General features: G+C 35.6%; 1 protein-coding gene across 2 annotated transcripts in view; it reads left to right on the top strand.

Moving 5' to 3' along the window:
• CEP128 (centrosomal protein 128) overlaps nt 1-21,707 on the top strand; it is a 435,146-nt gene that overhangs the window by 338,756 nt on the left and 74,683 nt on the right. For both annotated transcript variants that reach the window (XM_036844970.1, XM_036844969.1), the window contains one exon: nt 20,862-20,911. In XM_036844970.1, the coding sequence (XP_036700865.1) occupies nt 20,862-20,911 (50 nt within the window). The remainder of the gene's footprint in view (nt 1-20,861; nt 20,912-21,707) is intronic.

Raw genomic sequence — 21,707 nt, 5'->3', positions numbered from 1 at the left:
GATTTTCTAATGTTGAACCATCCTTGCATATCCAGAATGAATCCCACTTGGTTGTGATGTATAATTATTTTTATGCATTGTCAGATTCAATTTGTTATTATTTTGTTGAGAATTTTTGCAGCTTCTTTTTTGAGAAATATTGATCTTTAGTTTTCTTGTAATGTCTTGGCCTTGTTTTGCTACTAGGGTAATTCTGGTTTCATAAAATTAGTTGGGAAGTACTCCCTCTGCTTCTATCCTCTGGAAGAGATTGTAGAGAATTGGTATAATTTCTTCCATAAATGTTTGGTAGAATTCACCAATGAACTCATCTGAGCCTGGTGCTTTCTGTTTTGGAAGGTTATTAATTATTGATTCACTTTCTTTAATAGATTTAGGCCTATTTAGATTGTCTGTTTCTTTTTTGTGTGAGTTTAGGCAGATTGCATTGTTCAAGGAATTGGTCTGTTTCATCTAGGTTATCAAATTTGAGAGCATAGAGTTGTGCATAGTATTCCTTTATGATCCTTTTGATTTCCATGGGTACTGTAGTGATGTGCCCTCCTTCATTTCTGATATTCTAGTCATTTGTGTCATCTCTCTTTTTGTGATAGTTAACCTGGCTAGAGGCTTATTGCTTTTATTGGTCTTTACTAAAAACCAGCTTTTAGTTTTGTTGGTAGAAAATCTGTTGTTTTCTTGTTTTCAGTTTCATTGATTTCTGTTTTAATTTTTATTGTTTCTTCTGTTTACTTTGGATTTAATTTCCTCTTTTTCTAAACTCCTAAGGTAGAAACTTAGATTATTGATTTTTGATTGTTCTTTGTTTCTAATATATGCATTCAGTGTTACAGATTTCCCTTTAAGCAATAATTTCATGGCATCTGACAAATTTTGGTAAGTTGTGTTTTCATTTCCATTTAGTTCAAAATAATTCTTACTTTCTCTTCATATTTCTTCTTCGACCCACAAGTTATTTAGAAGTGTGTTGATTACTCTCCATATATTTGGGAATTTTTAGTTATTTATATTATTGATTTCTAATTTAATTCCATTGTGGTCTGAGAACAGACATTGTATGTCCTTTTCCTTTCAATTTGTCAGGGTGTGTTTTATGGCTCAGAATGTAGTCTATCTTGGTGACTGTTCCATGTGATCTTGAGAAGAGTTATATCTTCTGCTGTTGCTGGATGAAGTCTCTAGGTGTTGATTATATTCAGTTGATTGATGGTGTTGTTGAGTTCAACTACATCCTTACTGATTTCTGCCTACTGATTCTGTTCATTTTTGATAGAGATTGTTGAAGTATCCAATTATGATAGTGGATACATCTATTTCCCCTTGTGATTCTATCAGTTTTTGCCTCACAAGTTTGATGGTCTGTTGATAGATTCATACACATTAAGAGTTGTTATATCTTACTGGAGAATTGACCCCTTCGTTATTATGTCATGCCCTTTTATCCCTAATAACTTTCTTTGCTCGAAGTCTGATCTGCCTGAAATTAATATAGCTATTCCTGCTTTCTTTTCATTTGTGTTAGCATGGTTTATTTTCCTCCATCCAGTTACATGTAATCCATATGTATTTTTATATTTAAAGTGGATTTCTTGTTGACAACATATAGTTGGGTCATAGTGTTTTTTAATTCACTCTGACAATTTCTGCATGCATTTAGAACATTGACATTCAAAGAGATTATTTGTGTAGTTGGATTAACATCAAGCATATTTATTACTGTTTTCTATTTGTTATTCTTTGTTTCTGTTTTCCCTTCCACCATTTTTGTGCCTTTTGTGGTTTTGAGGATTTTATATGATTCTATCTTCTCTCTTTCTTAGCATTTGTTTTACTTTTTAATTTTTATTTTTTTACTTTTTTTAGTGGTTGCCCTAGAGTTTGTGATATACATTTACAACTAATACAAGTCTACTTTCAAATAACACTGTACCATTTCATGAGTAGTGTGAGTACTTTATAATAACAATAATTTTAATTCCTCCCTCCTGTATCATATTGATATGTCATTACTGTCATTCATTTCACTTACATATGAGCATATATAAGCATATATATATTTATTTATATATATAAAGATATATGCATAAGCCATATATAATCAAATACATTGTTGCTATTATTATTTTAAACAAACTGTTATTTGTTAGAACATTTGAGAATAAGAAAAATGAAAGTTTTTATTTTACCTTCACTTATTCCTTCTTCAGTGCTCTTCCTCTCTTTATGTAGATTGGTGAAGTTTACTTTTCATTGTAAACTTTTTTTTCAACTGTTTGAAATGTTTTTACCCACGTACATATGTAATCTTAAAAAATCAATAACTTTGTCCTCTTTTGGTCCAAAAAATATGAGTTCAGGTGTTTCCTTCTTATTGCATTCTTTCCAAAGGGACTGATTTCTCCAAAAGATGGAGTGTTGTGCTATTTTTGCCTGTTATTTACATTGAGGTTAACTCTGTTGGTTAGAGTGTACTGGTAATGACACCAATGACATGGGTTTTATTTCCATGTGGTTCAGTTAACTTTGGTTTTCCACTGCCACAGACTGCTCCCATAATTACATCTAAAATGTGTTCTTGGCCCAGTGAAGACCTGATGGAGCAAAGTGCAAATTTATCACCATGTGGGAAAATGGACAGTGGAGGGGACTATCATAACGGAATCTTTAAATTGACATCTTAAACAAAACTCATGCTGTTTATGCTGTCCAAGATATATGATTTAATGTTTTGGTTTTAAAGGGTTCAAAGTCAGTTACAGGGAAGGAATTTCCATTTATAGGCAAATCTTGAAATATTGACCAAGGTAACTTTTGGGAAAAAAAAATGAGTCATGCTTAGCCCTTCCCAATTATATAATATTTACTTATCCAAATGCTTTACCAAGTTTAAAATATCTCAGCCTTATGTTTGAAATTACATATAACAAATATTTGATTATGTAGTTTTTTTGAAAATGAAGGCTCTCATGTAGAAATTTGTGATCTTACAGTCTTTGCAGTATTATAATATGTCACCAGTATTCTCAAGTCATGATTCAGAAATCTCTCAAATCTCAAAACCCGGAATAATTTAGTTTTTAATATAAATTTATCATATACATTCATTTAGTCAATATTCATTACTTGTTTACTGGGTTCCAGGTACTGTATTGAATAAGTGCAAAGATACCCTTTGCAGTTCCTGAAGTCTTCACGAAATGGGGGAGGAGGAACAGATAAATAAGGAGACCATTATTATTTTTAAAAATAGTGTGGAAGTGCCATATTAAAGCAAAGCACAGGGTAGTGATTGTGAGAGCAATTCCTAAGGGTATCTAACCCCAAATGGGAAAGCTTTGCTGGATTCTGAAGGACAAGTCGGAGTTAGTCAGGGTAAATGGAATATATAGTGTACTCCAGGCAGAAGAAATAGAGTAGGATTTAGAGGTTGAAGGGAGAATCCTACATTTTAGAACTGCAAACACTTTTAGTATGACCAGAATTTAGAATACGAAAATGAGTGGTGAAAGATAAAACTGGAAAATTAAACAACGAACAGTCCATAAAGGGCATGTGGATTATATTCTAAAACCACTGGGAAGTGATTAAGGTATTTTAAGCAACATTAGGTTGGTATTAGAGGAAAATGAAGATGTGAAATGAGATGTAATCTGTGCTGTATAATAAAGTTCAATTTTATGTTAGTAGGAAAGCTAGAATTAGATTCAGTTATTCAGCAAGTTATTTACTGAGTACCTACTATGTGCCTGGCAGTGCTTGAGATACTTCAGTGACCTGAACAAACAAAATTACTGTTTTCGTGGTGCTTACCTTCTTGTGGAGGGGAAAAGGCGACAGTTAAACAAATATACAAATAATGTTCCACGTGTCAAAAAGTACTAAGAAGAAAATAAAAGCAGCATAAGTTAGACAGAATGGATGTGCGTACCCTTTTTTATCTTTTTAGTTCAGAGAAATCCTTTCTGGTATGGTGATATTTGAGCAGGGACTTAAATGCAATCAAGGAGTGAATGGGAAGTTTGTTCTAGGCAGAAGACTCAGTCTTGGTGAAGACCCTGCGGCAGTGATAATGGCATATTCCCAGAAGAGCAGGGAAGCAAGTAGGACTAGAGCCGAGACTGCAAAGAAGAGAGTTGCAATAGATAAGAGCAGCAAGGGAACCGATGGAGGTGGTGACAGGATGGTCGCATATGTGCAGACAGAATTGAAAACTGAAATCTACTTTAGGAAAAGCAGGGAAAAGCTACTGGAATAGTAGTCCTCCCCATGTATCTTTTCTTTTGTTCCTCACTCCTTCCTCCTCGTTCTCTAATTTTGTGTTACTTTGGTTACCCTGGTCATACTTATTATGCAGCTTCAATCTTTTCTTAGTATATACTTATTTTCTTTAGGGTACACATTTATTTTGAAAGTGAGCTGTATGTTTGTTTGTCTTTAGATACATAGCCTTTGATGTTCATAAATGTTGTATATATAAAATGTGCACGTATTTTGTATATAGTATACATATCAATATCAAACCAAGGTAGGAGTGTAGAGAGTACTGTTTTAGATCTTCTCTTAGACCAAGGAAGTTCTCTCTGATAAGGTGACATTTGAACAGAGGTCATATATATGTAATAACATGGTGTTCAAGAGGCAGGCTCTCCTGTTCTCTGCACATATTTATATATGAAAGTACTGGGGAAAAAGAGGCCATTTTTTGAGAGTAGAACCCTTGAGGTTTGTTATAAACTTGTAGACCTGCCTAACCCCTAGGGATTAGACCACAAATGCAGTACATTCTGTTTCCCAAACAAAGATAACAGTCTCTATTTTAGGGAATCTGAACAATGAACATTTTCCTTTCCTTTCCCTGTTTTATAAGCCTAAACCCCCTCCAGCCTGTCAGTTATGATTATGTACTGTTCCCAGCTAATGAAAATAAGAGAAGCGCTGATGGAAAGAGGAATTTTAAAGACTCTTCCAGAAGTATTGTGGCAACGTGAAATTGATTCAGTCAGGTTGCTGGTGGAATTCACAGAGCCTGGTTTTTTGACTATATCTATAAGTCACCACCACCAGCCAATTTCGGATCCACATTTTTTGCATTTTATGGACCTCTTTTTTCAGTCAAGATGCTACAGATCCAAAAGCAAAAGAGGCAAAATGCCTCTATTACTGTTTAATGATCAACCCTAGTGGGAAAGGAAAAGCTAATTAAAATCTATGAAAATGAAATGAGTAACCTTTAAAGATACGCAGTACAGTGTGGCCAGTGTTAATATGACGATCTGTTAATGGGCTAGACAGTTGTAATCAGTATTAAAAATTACTTGAGACTCTTTTTATGTTTAGCAAAAGTTACTAATTAAAGGAAACAATGACCTGTGAGATTATCCATGAAAACCATTTGCCATCTAAACATAACAACTAAGAAAACACTCATTTAAGATTTTTCTTTTCATGCCATAACCTTACATTGGCAACTGTATTGGTTTACTTCATTTTTCTATTGCTAGTTACTTGGGTATTTGTTGACTCCCTTTGTTTACATGGGACACACATTTTTCGTTCTCATGAATGGGAAGGGACTAAGACCACTAAAATCCTAATTCTACCTATCATGAACTAGGTTTGGTATACCTGACTGCCCTTTAGAAGATCTGCGTGATGCCTGGTTTGGGAGAAAGCTGTCCTTTCAGGACTTTCACAGTCATTTTCTTTTTTTTTTTTTTTTTTTTTTTTTTGCCGTGTCACTGACAAGAAAAGAAACTGATATGACAAATGAAAATATTTGTGTTATATACTTCATTTGTGTAAAAATCTATTTTGTGAAGTTTTTCTACTTCTAGATAAAACAGTTGGTTTAATTTATTTATTAGAATTTAAAAGAACTCTGAATAAGAAGATAGAGAAGAATTATTGTAATTGTGAGGATTTGAAGAACCAAAAAGGGAAGATTTATAATTATCTAAAAGTGTGTTTACCCTGGGTGTGAAAGAAAACAAATATATATCAGAGGTGAATGAGAATGAATTTGTCACGTGTCCTTATTATCTGTAAACAGTCCTAACAATAAGAATAATTACTTAAACTAAGTGAAGAATCTCTTTGGGTTTCTAAAAAGTTTTGGGGGAATGATTGTCATCCATGTTGATTCTGAATAATTGTTACTCATCCAGATTGAGGTACTCAACTAGGAGACAACAGCTGACATTTAGAGACCATGCAGCAATCTACTAAAGTACATTGCTTAAACTTTCAGTGCTAGAGAGCTCTTTGCAATAATCTAGTCCACTCCCATTATTTTATTGACATGATCACTGTGGCCAAGAAAGATTAAGTGACCATTCTTACAAATCTAGTTAGCTAACTAATAGCAGAGGAAGAGCTAGAACCCAGGTCTCCTGACTCTCTCATTCTAATATTTTTTCATCATACTGAGTAAACCATACCTCCTTTGATGGGCTTGGTCAAAAATTAGCCATGATCCTCAACGTTACTGATTGGCCTGTATCACCATGGGTTTTGCTATTGTCCTGATTTTCAAGTTATCCTGATTTCAGGTCTGACTAGATTCTTCTGATTTTTGCCAGAGGATACCTACTTTTGGAATAGGAAGCCCCAGTTGTTTCAGGAGGATTCGAAGAGATAAAATATAGAGGAAAAACATAAAATGTAATGAAGTAAATTGTAGTTATAACTTCAGAATAATTATTTTGCAATTACTATAATAGAATAAATAATAAAAGTAGAAACAAAGTACTTTGGGATACAGAAGCTAAAGCAGTATCTCCAGGAATATGAGTGGGTATGGGATAGTTGGTGAAAGTCAACAGAGGATATTTGTTTTAGCTGGGATTTGAAGAATGGTTAGATATTTTCTAGTTAGTGAAGTCCAGGAAGGGCATTACAGATAATGCAAGGAGATATTGCAGTGATGAGAGAAGACAATGGTCTTGGAAGTAAATTTGTAGACATATCCTTTATAAAGGACATATTAATGAGTTTGGACTTTATGTGTCTCAGCATGGAAATACTAGATGTCTACATTTCATTATTCCCCCCACCCCATATCCATGGAGGACATCAAAACTGAATTTAAGAAACTTCTTTCTACTGAGCTTAGGCATATTAGAATACTTGACCATACATGCTACAGGAAGCCATGACCAATCACTTGCAGCAGCACAAATAGAATCCAATACTATTAACAGTTCAGTACATTTTTGAATGGAAGGTGACATGGCATCTCTGTTTTAGATTCATAATTTGGAACAGTGTAGGGGAAGATTGAGTAAGAGGAGATTGGGGCTAGGGAACACAGGTAGGACGCTGTTGTAGCAACTCAGGTGAGAATTTCAAGATATGTTTTTGAAATGGAATGTATAGAACTTGAAGATATCATAGCTTTTCTGAAAATTTTTGTACTAATTTCCCCCCATAGCATCCATTTTGGATTTAGTAAAACCTGAATTGCATGTTTCACAACATTCCACTATGTTGATTCCCACTATATTGATTCCCACAAATTCCACTATATTGACCCCCACAAATTCAAGTCAGTAAGAAAGGACTTAATTTCTAGTTTATAAGATATAGTGAAAGGGAGGCAGTAATGTTGTTGAGTCTCAGTCTTCAGAACAGAATACAATATTCAAGAGAATATTGATGTTTTTTATCCCATCAATGTGGAGTTTTATCCAGTTATTTTCTTTCTTGCAAAAGCGGGGCTCTCTAATCACCAACACAATTTATATTCATAATTAATAGTAATAATAATTATGATATTTTGTACAGGTGTGATGAAAGAATTATGATGATGATAATTACTATTACAGTTGAGCCTTGAGCAATGTGGGTGTTAGGGGTGCCAGCCTTCCACACAGTCAAAAATCTGCGTATAACTTTACATTCCACCCTCCATATCTGCGGTTCCGCATCCATGGATTTAACCAACCATGGATTGTGTAGTACTGTAGTATTGTTACATGTTTCTTGAAAAAAAAATCTGTGTGTAAGTGGACCCACACAGTTCAAACCTGTGTAGTTCAAGGGTCAAGTGTAATTGAAAAGTTACATATATTTCTTCTATAATCATTGTAACAATCCTAGAATGTAGGCATTTTTGCCCCCATTTTAGAGTGGAGGAAAGAAGAGTAGATGGATAAGATTATATATCCAAGTGACTGACACCAAAGCTTATACCCTATATTCCTCAGCATGTCCAACGTTTTTTTTCTTTCTTTTAGTAATAGTAGAGTGTTCAACCATATACTTTGCTCTAGAAATATGGGTAATTGTAGTTGCCTAGAAAAGAGAAGATGGCTGTCTGGACTAGGGCAGTTGCAATGAGGATGGATAGTTGGCAAAGGGCATGTTGAGGTACTGACCTCAAAACATAATTAGTTAATTAACTTTTAATATCCATTTTCTGTCATTTTATCTAAAGCCCTTCTGAATTTTTTAATTAAACTGTTTATTTCAAGGATAATTTTCTATTCACATGAAGTTGTGAGAAGTAATACCAAGAGATCCCATAATACTAAAAGATCCCCTTACTCATTTTCCCCCAATAGAAATATCTTACAAAACTATTGTATAGTATAACAACCAAAATAGTGACATTGATACAGTCAGTATACAGAACATTTCCATCAACACCAAGATCCTTCATGTTGCCTTTTATAGCTACACCCACTTATCTTCTATCCCCACTTCATCCTTAACTTCTGGCCACCACTGATCTGTTCTCCATTTCTATAATTGGGTTCTCTATCTGTTCCATTGATCTGTGTGTATATACTTCTATCAAGACCACAGAGTCTTGATTACTGTAGCTCTGTAACAAGTATAAAACTTGAATAAACTGATTTCACCCAGTTCGCTCATTTGTTTAAGCTGCTCTAGTTCCTTTACCTTTCCATACAGATTTTAGAATAACCTTGTCTTTAGCTACAAAAAAAATATTGCTGGGACTTTTTTAGAAATTCTATTGAATTTTATATCAATTTGGAGAGAATTGATATCTTTACAATGTGAGTCTTCCAGTCCATGAACATGGTATTTCTCACCATTGTTTTGCATATAAGTCCTTTATATGTTTTGTTAAATTTACACTTAAGTATTTTGCTTGGGAGGGGGGCTCTTTTAAATTGGTCTTTTAATTTTTAATTTTGGTTTCCACCTGTTCATTCCAAGTATATTGAAATATAATCAATTTTTGTATTTTTATCTTTTATCCTGTGACTTTGCTGAGCTCACTTATTGATTTCAGGAGCTAGTTTTTGTCTGTTTGGGTTTTTGTTGTTGTTAGAGTCTTTGGGATTTTCTATGAAGACAATCATGTTATCTGCAAATAGGGACACTTATTTCTTTGTTTCCAATCTGTATACTTTTCATTTCCTTTTCTTGCTTTATTGCATTGAAAAGATATTCCAATATCATGATGAATAAGAATTGTGAGACAGAGCATTCTTGCCTTATTTCTGATCTTACAGGGAAAGCATTTCATCTTTTACCATTAAATATGTTAGTTGTAGGTTTTTTATAGATACTCTCTATCAAGTTGAGGAAGTTCTATTTTTTTCTGAAGTTTTTTTTAATCATGACTATATGATGAATTTTGTCAGATAATTTTTATGCATCAATTGATACAATTATGTGATTTTTTTCTTCTTTAGCCTGTTAAAATGATGGATTACATTGATTGATTTTTGAATATTGAACCAACCTTGCATCCCTAGAATAAACCCAACTTGGTCATGATATATAATTCTTTTTATATATTGTTAAATTTTATTTTCTAATATTTTGTTAGGAATATTTGCATCTGTATTTAGGAGGGAGCTGCAGTTTTCTTTCTATTTCTTTTTTTAATTGTATATTTTTGGTAGCAGGGTGATACTAGTTTGATAAAATGAATTGAAAAGTATTCCTTTTTTTCTATTTTCTGGGAGAGGTTGTGTAAAATTGGTGCTAATTCTTTTTTAAACATTTGGTTGAATTCACCAGTGAAACCTCCTGGCCTGGAGATTTCTTTTCTGGGAATTTTTGTATTACAAATATAATTTCCTTAATACTTACAAGGCTATTCAAATTAGTTATTTCATATTGAGTAAGTTATGGTACCTTATATGTTTTAAGGAAGTGGTCCATTTCATCTGAGTTGTCAAATTTATATGTGAAGAGTTGCTCGTAGTCTTCCCTTAATATCCTTTTTATATCTGCAAGATCTGTAGTGAAATCCCCTGTTTCATTACTGATGTCACATGCTCTTTCTCTCATCAATCTTGCTAAAGGTTTGTCAATTCTATTGAACTATGTAAGGAGCACCTCTTGTTTCATTGATTTTTCTCTATTTTTTTCCTATTCTCAATTTCATTCATTTCTATTGTTATCTTAATATTTTTTTCCTTTCACTGCTTGGGATTTATTTTGTAATTTTTTAGGTTCTTGAGGTGGGAGCATAGAGTATTTATTCAAGATTTTTCCTCTTTTCTAATGTATGCATTATTTCTATAGATTTCCTCCTCTGTACTGCTTTGGCTGTGTTCCACAATCGTTGACATGTTGTGTTTTCATTTTATTCAATTTATAATATTTTTATCTCCCTTGAGACATTCTTTTTGACCCATGCTTTATTTAGAAGTGTTTAGTTTCCACGTGTTTAGAGTTTTCCCTGTTATATTTATGCTTATATATATCCTTGACATATGCTTATATATATCTTTGATGATCTTTTGTTTGATTGTAATACCAATTGTTGAGAGAAGGGTGTTGAGGTCTCCAATTCTAATTTTGAATTTTTCTATTGTTCCTTTCAGTTATATCAGTTGGTAGATTAACCCTTTTTATCATTATATAATGTTCTTTTCTGTTTCTGATCATTTTCTTTGCTCTGGAATTTACTTTATCTTATATTAATATAATCATTCCTGCTTTTTTTCATTAATATTTACATGGTGTGTCTTCTTCCATTTTTTACTTTCATCCTGCCTGTATCATTATATTTGAAGTGACTTTCTTACAGACAGCATATAGTTGGGTCCATGGGCAATGTCATGGATTAATAGCCGAGTGGTCATTAATCCAGTCTGCCAATTTCTATCTTTTAAATGGTACATTTAGACCATTTTTATGTAATATAATTATTGATGTTATGATTTAATGTCTGCCATTTTTGTTTGTTTTCTGTGTTTTTTATTTCTCTGCCTTTTTTCTGTCTTCCTATGGGTTATTTGAGCATTTTTTTAGAATTCCATTTTGATTTATCAATTCTGTTTTTGAGTGCATCTCTTTGTATAGCTTTTTCAGTGGTTGTTCTAAACACTACACTACATATACATGGCTGTCAAAGTCTACTGGTATTGTCATTTTATCAGTTTGAATTGTAGAAAACTTTCTTCCTTCATGTTCTTTTGTCCTTCCTATTTATAATTTAATTGTCTTACATATTCCTCTATGTGCATTTAGAATCACATCATATCATGTTACATTTTTTGTGTCAACTATCGAACATAATTTTAAAAGCTAAATAGGAGAAGGAAAATCTATTGGATTTATCCATATATTTGATTACTGTGCTCTTTCTTCCTGATCTTTTAAGATTCTTTTATCATTTCTTCTCTTTTTAGAGACTTTTCTTTAGTTGTTTTTTTAGTGTAGGTCTGCTGACAACTAATTATCTTAATTTTTCTTCCTGAGAATGTCTTGAGTCCACCTTCATTCTAGAAGGATATTTTCACTGCATACAGGACTCTGAGTTGTCATTTCTTTTTTTCAGCATTTAAAAATGTTATGACCTCCATGGATTATAATGAGAAATTAGCTAGCATTCTATTTCCCCCCTATAACCATGGTATCATTTATCTCTCATTGCTGTCAAGATTTGTTCTTTATGTTTGGTTTTCAGAACTTGGTCTGTATTTAGAATAGAATTAGGGTAGACCCAGGAGTCTGAAAGGCCTAGGAAGCTAGATCTAATTTACTAGTAGGTGCATCAAGAAACCAGCACAAACGTTTATAGTTTCTGTAAACAGGAGATGATCAATGAACAAGTCAAATACCCAGAATTTCTATAGGCCCCAAAATACATACCCACTTGCACCTTATGAGTTTAGAACCTGAACAAAGTCCAAGATAAAGGAATTTAAATAAAAGCCAAAGTTTCCATTAGGTGATTGTAATTTAGAGATATTGTATGCAGGAAGGAACATGATTTTGTTCCTGGATTTGAGCATATGAAAATTATTCTTGAAGTGGTGTTTACAATAGATCATAAATGTCTCTTGCTCATTTTGCTAATTGTCACGTGCAGTCCTTTTGACCAAGATAGCCCTTAGACTGATTTAAGACAGGTTACTTGTTTCTTAATGAATATTTTTTTTTCTGCTCTTGTTGTTAGTAGAAATGTTAAAAATCTTAATAGTTGATTGAATCGTAACTTTCAATCTATATCTTGTTGTTTCTTCATGCCAGAGCCAAGAATTAGGCAGAATGGGGTAGATTATTTTGTTGTTTTCTGCACTGTAGTAATTTTGTGGAGAAGATGTTTTAAATCTCTGAAGTTGTCAAGATGGAAAGTTTCACCAGAAATGAACTGACATCAAATAAAACATGAGTACCTGTATTTGGATGTTTTACCACATACCTAAGACAGACAGTGGATTATAAACCTTTCATTTATTAGACCATTTGGGCTCCATCTGTAGACCAGCATGTTGTTTCAGCGTCTGAGACAAACCACAGAGGATAGCCATACTTTTTGAGTGTTATTCTTCATTTCAACCTGTGTGTTTTCTGTGGTCAGACCTGATGAGAAAGCTCTTAACTCATTGTGGTATATCCAGATATGAACCAGTGGGTGGCAGTAGATATGGCAGAGTTCTAAATAATGTAGCTACCAATTATGGATGGAATCTAAAAGCAGAATGCTTGAGGGCATTTTTTGCTTATTTGTTTTAAAATGCAGGTGATTATTTTTCACACATTTTTCTGATTTTAGCAGGCATACTGAAGGGTAAATTTTTTAAAAACCATATATATATATATATATATATATAAACTCTTACTAAGTACCAGACACTATTTTAAGTGTTTTACTTATGTTAATTTTAAACCAACACATTTTATTGTTTTTTGAGGTATTTCGTCTGCTATAGAGTCATATTGTTATTCATTTATCCTATTTACGTTTACTAGTACAATAAAATAGGAAAAACATTTACTGGCAAATGTTATATTAAGCTGAGAAACTATTCAACTGCCACCCATTCATTTAAACAGATTTTTTTGTTGTTGTTTTATGTTGTGAGATATTCTGTATGTTGTATGTTGAGCACATCTTGCCAAAAACAACTGCTTTTTCAAGTGTCTAGGTATTTGCTTTCCATCAAAGCCAAATCTTTTGATGTTACCTCCCAGAGTTGAGGAATTTTATTGCGCACAGCTGTTAACTGTAGGTCTTCTCATAGATTGCTGATGTTACACAAGTGCTTTAGCAAAGTTTACTTTTAGTTTGGGGAGGCATTGGAAAATGTATAGGCATTCACGGTAAGGCTTGAAATACTATGTCGTTTCAGTAGAAATCTTGAAAGGCAAAGGCAGATAGTCACTGTTTTATGAAACAAAGTATCGGACCCTGGTCCAGTTCAGAAGCCCTAGGCTCAGGTTCACATACTTCTATCTACTATTTATGTGATGTCGCTAATCTCTCAGAACTCAGTCCTCATCTACAAGATGTGAGAAGGTGGGATTAGATCAGTGGTTTTCAATCAGCACAGTGTGGAGCTTTATTGCCCCACCACGGCACCACAGGGGTTTACCCCAGGATAGGAGGGAAGTCCAGTGGTCTGGCCTCCAGGCCCTTCACTTCTGCTTCCACCAAAGCAGCTTTCTTAATTGTTTATTCATAATATACACTTGAAAGTGTGTGTGATTTCATACGTAAGGCAGAATTCTACTTCTTTTTTTAAAAAAACTGAAAACCTTGGCATTAGATTATTTCAGCGGTCCCTTCTGTCCCTAAAATGTCAGTAATCCTAAATAACTAGAGAGCCAGGAAAGGAAAAGAGAAATCAACCATTTTCTTCAGCATGTAGATGGAATCTGGAGTATCTAGTATGTAACTGTGGGAGACTGGGTCCATTGTTCATGACCTTTTAAGGATTGTAGTGCGCTCTTTAATTTGGTTAATTTCATTATATCGCGACTGCCACCCACAAAGAGGAATGGCACAAATTTACTTTTTAAAAAGTATTGCATTCTTTTGAGAATTTACATTATCTCTTGTTTTCACTAAATGTCAGGACACATAGAGTAGCATTGAAAAGGAGCACTGAATTACTAAGTGAGATACAGGAGCCAGAGACTAAATGCTTTTCCCTAAACCTCAGTCACTAATTCACCATATTCTTCTGCCAGTGCTACTGTGTCCGGTGCTGTTGTTATAAATGTTGCTGAGTCTGAAACCCTTGTTTCTATAACTTTCTCTTCATTACCAGCTGGGCTGAGTTATAATAAGGATGAGATATTTTATAGTAAAAGTTAGAGAAGAAAAAAAACATTACTCCTTTCTAAGCTTGATCGCCAACCTTTCTGTGAAGGGTCAAGTTGCTAGATGACTGTATTGGTTATGCCCACCTGAACGTGATTCTCCTTTTAAAAGCAAATAAACAAACAACCTATCTGTTTCCTTGGCTACTAGGAACCAGAATCAACATAAAAAGTGTCAAACCTCCTTAAATAGCCAGACCACTAGTTGCGAAGGAAGTGGTAGAGACAGTCTTAGCCAAAAACATGATCATGATATATTACCCTGCATGTGCCAGAGAAATGCAACGTGGAACAAAACAAAACAAAACAACAGGATTCTCCAGTTCTCATCCATGATGTCCTGCTTTTTTAAGTGGGACTTTTTCCCTCCTCTAATAACCATATGTCATAATGAGTTAGTATCAGCTCTTTTAAACTGGCTAGAGCCTGTCCAAGGAAAATACACAGAATGGCTGCCCTTTTCACCAAAAATATCTTTCATTTACTAATGTTGATGGAAGCACATTTAGCCACAGCAATTTGCATGGCAGTTGAATTCTGTTTGTATAGAACAGCAAACCAGAGAATAATAAAGCAAAACATGAACATGCCAGTGGTGAGCAAGGGAGCGGAGCAGCCCTTCAGCTTTTTCCATGCCAATCGTTTGTTCTGATGCTGGAAGAACAAACAGCAAGTTTGCTCATTATATCCAGGTGCACTCATCACACTCAGGTGTCACAGCATTATGTAACGTCAACTGTCCAGAGGTCTCCCTGTGGACAGGTTCTGTCATCCTGTGTCTGTTTGCAGTAGAGTAGTCACTCCTCAGTGATGCCCAGTAGCCATATTTCATCAGCACAGGTTGATAACCTTGTTTATCATCCCAAATGCATGTCATTGAACAATGCACTTAACAAGTGAGCAATTGCATAGAGAAGTGATGTAGGCAGAGAAAGGTATTTGGGGGATCTAAGTTAAGTAGCAAAGGTAGATAAGCAGTGGTTAGGGAGGCTATGGGTATAAAGACATCAAAGCCCTGGTTGTTGACATCAGTGAACTCCTAAGGTAAGTGAGAGGAATACAAATGTGTGCATTTAAAAAATAACCATATGAAGAAGGGTACAATAAGTGCTGAGTGGTACCAAAGAGAGCATGATATGATAGATGGGGTAGGAAAACAGGAGAGCAAGGCTCTAGTTGTGTCTCTAGCACTAACTAGGTAATTGCAGGCAAACCATTTGCCTTCTTTGAGCTTCATGTCTTCATCTATTTATTGCAGAATGAAATGTTTCACTGTGGAATAGAAAGTTCTTGCTAACTCTAAGTTCTCCAAGTTTCTGCATAGAGATAAGAAGGTTCAATACAGCCACATCCCCAGAGACTTTTAGAAATGAAAGCAATCCAACTACCGCTACTAAAGAAAAAAAATAGTGTTAGAAGTTCAGGAGTTACGTGGACTTCAGATAAGGGTGGATCTGTCCTCAACCAGCTCTCTGTTTCTTGGCTCTGCTTTCTTCTTTACCAGCTTTATTGTTGTACAAGTTCCTTTGACATAGTAGAAAATAGAGCCTTGAAAGCTCCAGGCTCATATAAGCTTGCAGCTTCAGAAGGAGATATTCTTTCCTGGTATCCATATCACTGCTGGCATTGCTTAGCTTAAATGCGCAGGGAGGTAGGCTGCTCTAACTGGCCAGTCTGGGTCATGACCTACTTTTGTGGCCAAAGAAGTTAACCCCTTGACTGAAAGTCACAGGAATCACATGGAAAAGAAGAACATGAAGTTGTCAAAGGGGAGGGATGTGACATGGAGACAAAAACAAAAACAGGTGTCTACTTATACTCTTGATATAAGCTGGGGTGAGAGTCAGTGGGGGTGAACAGAAGGGGAGTTTTGTATTTTAAATATCAATTATAGGAATTCCTTGGCCGTTTTTCTTCAGCCATTCAAAATCAAGCATCGCTATTGGTATCAGCTTTTTGGAAGAGCAGCATGACCTTTATGTATTTGAAGAAAACTGAGAACATGATTTTTAAATTGCAGTAATTCTGTGAAGCTCTGAGGGTAGACTGAACTCCTTTACAATATATATTTTATCAAATGTGTGAGTTGAGTTTGGCTATATAAGAGATCCAATACCCATTATTTATCCAGTTAAGTTTTAGCTAAGGGGTTTGGTGTTTGCCATACCAAGTTGACTCTGGAGGAACAAGATCAGTTTTCTTTAATGGTTGATAGACCCCACTATCCACCATCCCAGCTCCACTGTATCATTAAGCAATGTAATTCATTACAAGGGGCTCAGCTCTGAGAACCTCCTGATATCCATAGTGGAGCAAAATGGCCATGTCCACATAGAGACGCAGTAGTGATCTTGTATCTCACAAGTACTTACTTTTTAATTTAAATTTTTTAAATTGGAGTTTAACTGACATAGAATATTGTATTATTTTCAGGTGTACAGCTTAGTGATTTGACATTTATATACGTTACAAATTGATCACCACTGTAAGTCTAGTAAACATCTGTCATCATGCAAAGCTATTGTAATTTTATTGACAGTATTCCCTATACTGTATATTACATCCCTGTGACTTGCATGTTTTATTTATTTATTTATTTTTTTGGCTGTGTTGGGTCTTCGTTTCTGTGCGAGGGCTTTCTCTAGTTGCGGTGAGCGGGGACCACTCTTCATCGTGGTGTGCGGGCCTCTCACTGTCGCGGCCTCTCTTGTTGCGGAGCACAGCCTCCAGACGCGCAGGCTCAGTAGTTGTGGCTCACGGGCCTAGTTGCTCCGTGGCATGTGGGATCTTCCCAGACCAGGGCTCGAACCCGTGTCCCCTGCATTGGCAGGCAGATTCTCAACCACTGCACCACCAGGGAAGCCCCGACTTGCATGTTTTATAACTGGAATTTTGTGCCTCCTAATCCCCTTCACCTATTTCACCCAACCCCATCCCCCTACCCCCAGGGACCACCAGTTGTTCTCTGTATTGATGAGTCTGTTTCTGTTTTGTTTTGGTTTTTTTTGGTGTGTTTTTGTTTTTGTTTTGTTTTGTTTCTTAGATTCCACATATAAGTGAAATAATACAGTCCTCTCTCTGACTTATTTCACTTAACATAATACCCTCTAGGTCCATCTGTGTTGTTACAAATGGCAAGATTTCATTCTTTATGGCTGAGTAATATTTCATTGTATATATGTGCCACATCTTCTTTATCCATTCATGGACACTTTCTTACACCATATACAAAAATAAACTCAAAATGGATTAAAGACTTTATAAGACCTGAAACCATAAGACTCCTAGAAGAAAACATAGGCAGTAAGCTCTTTGACATCAGTCTTAGCGATATCTTTTGGATCTGTCTCCTCAGGCAAGGGCAACAAAAGCAAAAATAAACAAACTGGGACTACATCCAACTGAGAAGCTTTTGCACAGCAAAGGAAACCATCAACAAAACAAAAAGGCAACCCACTGTGTGGGAGAAGACATTTGCAAATGATATGTCCGATAAGGAGTTAATATCCAAATTATATAAAGAACTCACACAACTCAGTTTCAAAAAAACAAACAGTCTGATTTAAAAAATGGGCAGTGGAGCTGAATAGACATTTTTCCAAGGGAGACATACAGATGGCCAACGTACACATAAAAGATGCTCAACATCACTAATCATCAGGGAAATGCAAATCAAAACCATAATGAGATATCACCTCACACTTGTTAGAATGGATGTTATCAAGAAGACAACAAAAACAAATGTTGGCGAGGATGTGGAGAAAAGGGAACACTTGTGCACTGTTGGTGGGAATGCAAGTTGGTGCAGCCATTATGGAAAATAGTTTGGAGGTTCCTCAAAAAATTAGAACTAGAACTACCACATGATCCAGCAATTCCCCTTCTGGGTATTTATCTGAAGAAAATGAAAACACTAAATTCAAAAAGATATATGCACCCCCATGTTTACTGAAGCATTATTTACAATAGCCAAGATATTGAAGCAATCTATGTCTCACAAATATTGAAAAGAGTTGTACTGAAGATAGAATTACTAAAACTGGCTGTTGTTTTGGCCTGTCTGATATCCATACTTCCTCCTTTTGTTAATAGTACCCTGATGTTTGGAAACGGTCCTTTCTGTTCTTCATCCAATCCTTTTGGGATTATCAGTGAAAGTGCTTCATACTTTCCCCTGGCCAAGCAGTAGGCAAAAGATCTAAGGTAGTCTCATTAGCTCTTCTCCTTATGGAATTTCATTTTGAGTGGAGTAATGCACAGATTAGTGTTACCCAGTATAAAATGCCCATTAGTTCATGCTACCTACATCCCTACACCCCCAGACCAGTTGTTACTCTCTCCAGAGTCTGGATCCACTTTTCTGTTATCTATTATTACTAGATGTATTGTATCGATAAGTTACTCTTACATCCTTCTAATAAATTCTGAATGCTTGCTATTCAGTTAGCAGCTGGTTGCTATCAGTTAGCAAGTGGTGCGTACCAAAGCATCCCCCAATTCCATTTATTCCATAGGTCATGATTCTCTGAGTTGAAGTCGGTACTGGGCTCAGCTGGGCAGTTTGACTGGTCTCAGTTGGGCTCCCATCTGAGTCATCCATGCTTCTGGGCATTTGCAGGCTACCAGTTGGGGCAATCTGCAGGGTTTCAGGGGTGGAAAGAATACTGGACCATATGTCTCTTGTCATCTGGCAGGCTGGCCTGGGCTTGTTGAAATGGTAGTGAAAGAGTTCCAAGTGGAAAAGTGAAAATGCATGAGGCCTTTTGGAACCCTTAATGCAGATTGGCACAGAATTGCTTCTGCTGTATTCTATTTACCAAATCAAGTCAGGAGGCAAGCCTAGATGCAAGATACGTGTGACCTCTTGATGGAAGTAGCTACAACATCGCAGTGCAATTGAGTAAGGATGCAGAAAGAGGAATGATTGAGGGCACTTAATTTACCACACCCCAAGTTGGTTTCTGTACCATATAGCTAAAAATCCTGATGTGCCAACAAAAAACCCTTTAAAAATACACCCTAATACATTGGCATGCTCCTGTAACTTTCTTGATGTAACTCTGATTATGGGTGTTTTGGGAGCCAACATCAGCCGTCTACAGACACAGAGCAAAAACTAACTTTCATCCTTAACCCCAGTACACTGTGTCTTGAGGGGATTGCTTGCCACTCCTCTGTATTTCTCTTAGCTGTGCAATCTCAAAGGGCCATCACCATCAATTATATCATCTACCAGGTCTCCTGAAGTTTCAGGATATTGCCTGCCCAGTTATGACATATACCAGCGTGACTTGGTTACCCACTATATTACTGCTTCCCGCTCCATCTAGTAACACTTGCTAAAAACATTGGCATTTGCCTTTCTGGGGTACATATTGAATTTCTGTGCGTTATATTTTCCTTTTATGCGGCACAGCCTCTTGGTAAGCTATATCAATCACAGAGTAAGGCAAATGCTAATGTTAATGTGTGCTGCTGTAGGTATTTCTTGCCAGTTTTCATCCAAGTTCTAACTCAGCCCAGCCCTCTTTAGGTTTGTGAGATCTAATAAGATCATAGCACAAGGTGGTATAGCTTCAGGCCGAAAATTCTGCTTGCCAAATTCATTTTCCTTTATAGCAAGTTCATAAATTAGTCTAGGGCACTGAGACACCATGGTTATACGCATGCATTTAGACAGAACTCTCTTCCAGCCACTAATTTCTCTGAGATGGTGCCAGACGGTTGGTCAGATGTAGCTTCAATGCTTCCCACCCTCTCAGTGTGAAATGATAATTAATATGAGTTTACAGTTAAGGTGGTGTTCTACTTCCATTAATAACACCCATTATTCCAGGGTGTTTTAATTTGGTTATAAAAATTACCTCTGGAGGTGGAACTTGGCTTGGGAGCTTATTTTAAGAGCAAATGGTTTGTTTCTATTTTTTTCTTTCAAAAGAAAAAAGCTTTTTTGTTGTTGTTGTTGTTGTTTTTAAAGAAAATTTTGTGTTGCTTTTGAGTTACATAAGCATTAGACCAGATTTCTAAAACATTGGTATGATTTTGGATTTGTAATTGAGTTGGTCTCATTTTCTGGTATCGCCACCAGACCTAGGACCACCCAGGGCTTCATAGCTAGCTTAGTTTGGCAGAATCCAGATCTCTACCGCATCTCACCAGTTGGGATCAGAGGGCATTTCTTTCATGTTGCTTCTCACACTTAAACATCAAATTCTCTTTCCAGACAATGGTTTATACAAGCTACTGACTGAATCGAGTTTGAAAGTAAGAGGCAGTGCATTTTGACATTGTATTTTGATGGATATTTTACTTTCTTATTATAGATCTGCTGGAGGAGACTCACAGAAAAGATGAAGAAATGGAATCTCTGCAGGTAAAGTAAATTCTCCAATAGGGCAGGTATCTTTGGTTTAAACATTTGTTTTTACTCTGTTAGCCTTCATTATTGTCACATTCAGACCACTATGGCAAATGGAGTAAAAAAATAAATAAATAAAAAAATCTTTGAAACCCAAGTTGGAATTTGCTTCATTTTGGAAGTGTTTGAGAAGATTTATAATCTCTGAAAGCAGGAAGCCAACTCAGTCTCTATGCTACTCTTGAAAGGAACCTTTATTCCTTGGTGTAGCTTAGTGGGAACTGCATCATTAGGAAATGGAAGCAACATCTTTACAAAGTCCTTTCCCCAAAAGCAGGGCTAATGAATGAGGATGAATTCATGGAATCTACATTTTCAAGTGAAGATCAAAAGTATTCTGACTCCATGAATATCATCTACTAATGACCAGCCAACAATATTAACACATATATTGAGCTTATCCTTGTATGCCTCTCCGTTCACTATGGATGTATACACATTTCTTGGACTGGAAAATTGTGTTTGAAAGATTGCACTAGAGTTTTAATTGACATTTCCATGGTATGAGCAATTGATGTTAACTTGACATCTGACAGAAGTTCTCTCTTCCTTTTACATTGGGCTAGCTTACAAATGGGTAACTCAAGTGTCTATCTTTATTAGGGGAAACAAAATCAGTTATACTCACATGACAGAACCAATTCACTTAACGTCACATTGGGGATTAAGAACAGTAAATACTTTGGACATTTAAAGTTCTTCCTGGGCCTGGAGCTGCAAGGCAAGACTGGAGAGTGATATAATGAGCTGG

Source organism: Balaenoptera musculus, chromosome 2 (genome assembly GCF_009873245.2).
Source record: "Balaenoptera musculus isolate JJ_BM4_2016_0621 chromosome 2, mBalMus1.pri.v3, whole genome shotgun sequence".
In the NCBI taxonomy this organism is placed as follows: Eukaryota; Metazoa; Chordata; class Mammalia; order Artiodactyla; family Balaenopteridae; genus Balaenoptera; species Balaenoptera musculus.
The sequence above is the reverse complement of the archived record's forward strand: the minus strand, read 5'-3'. Positions and strand labels throughout refer to the sequence as shown.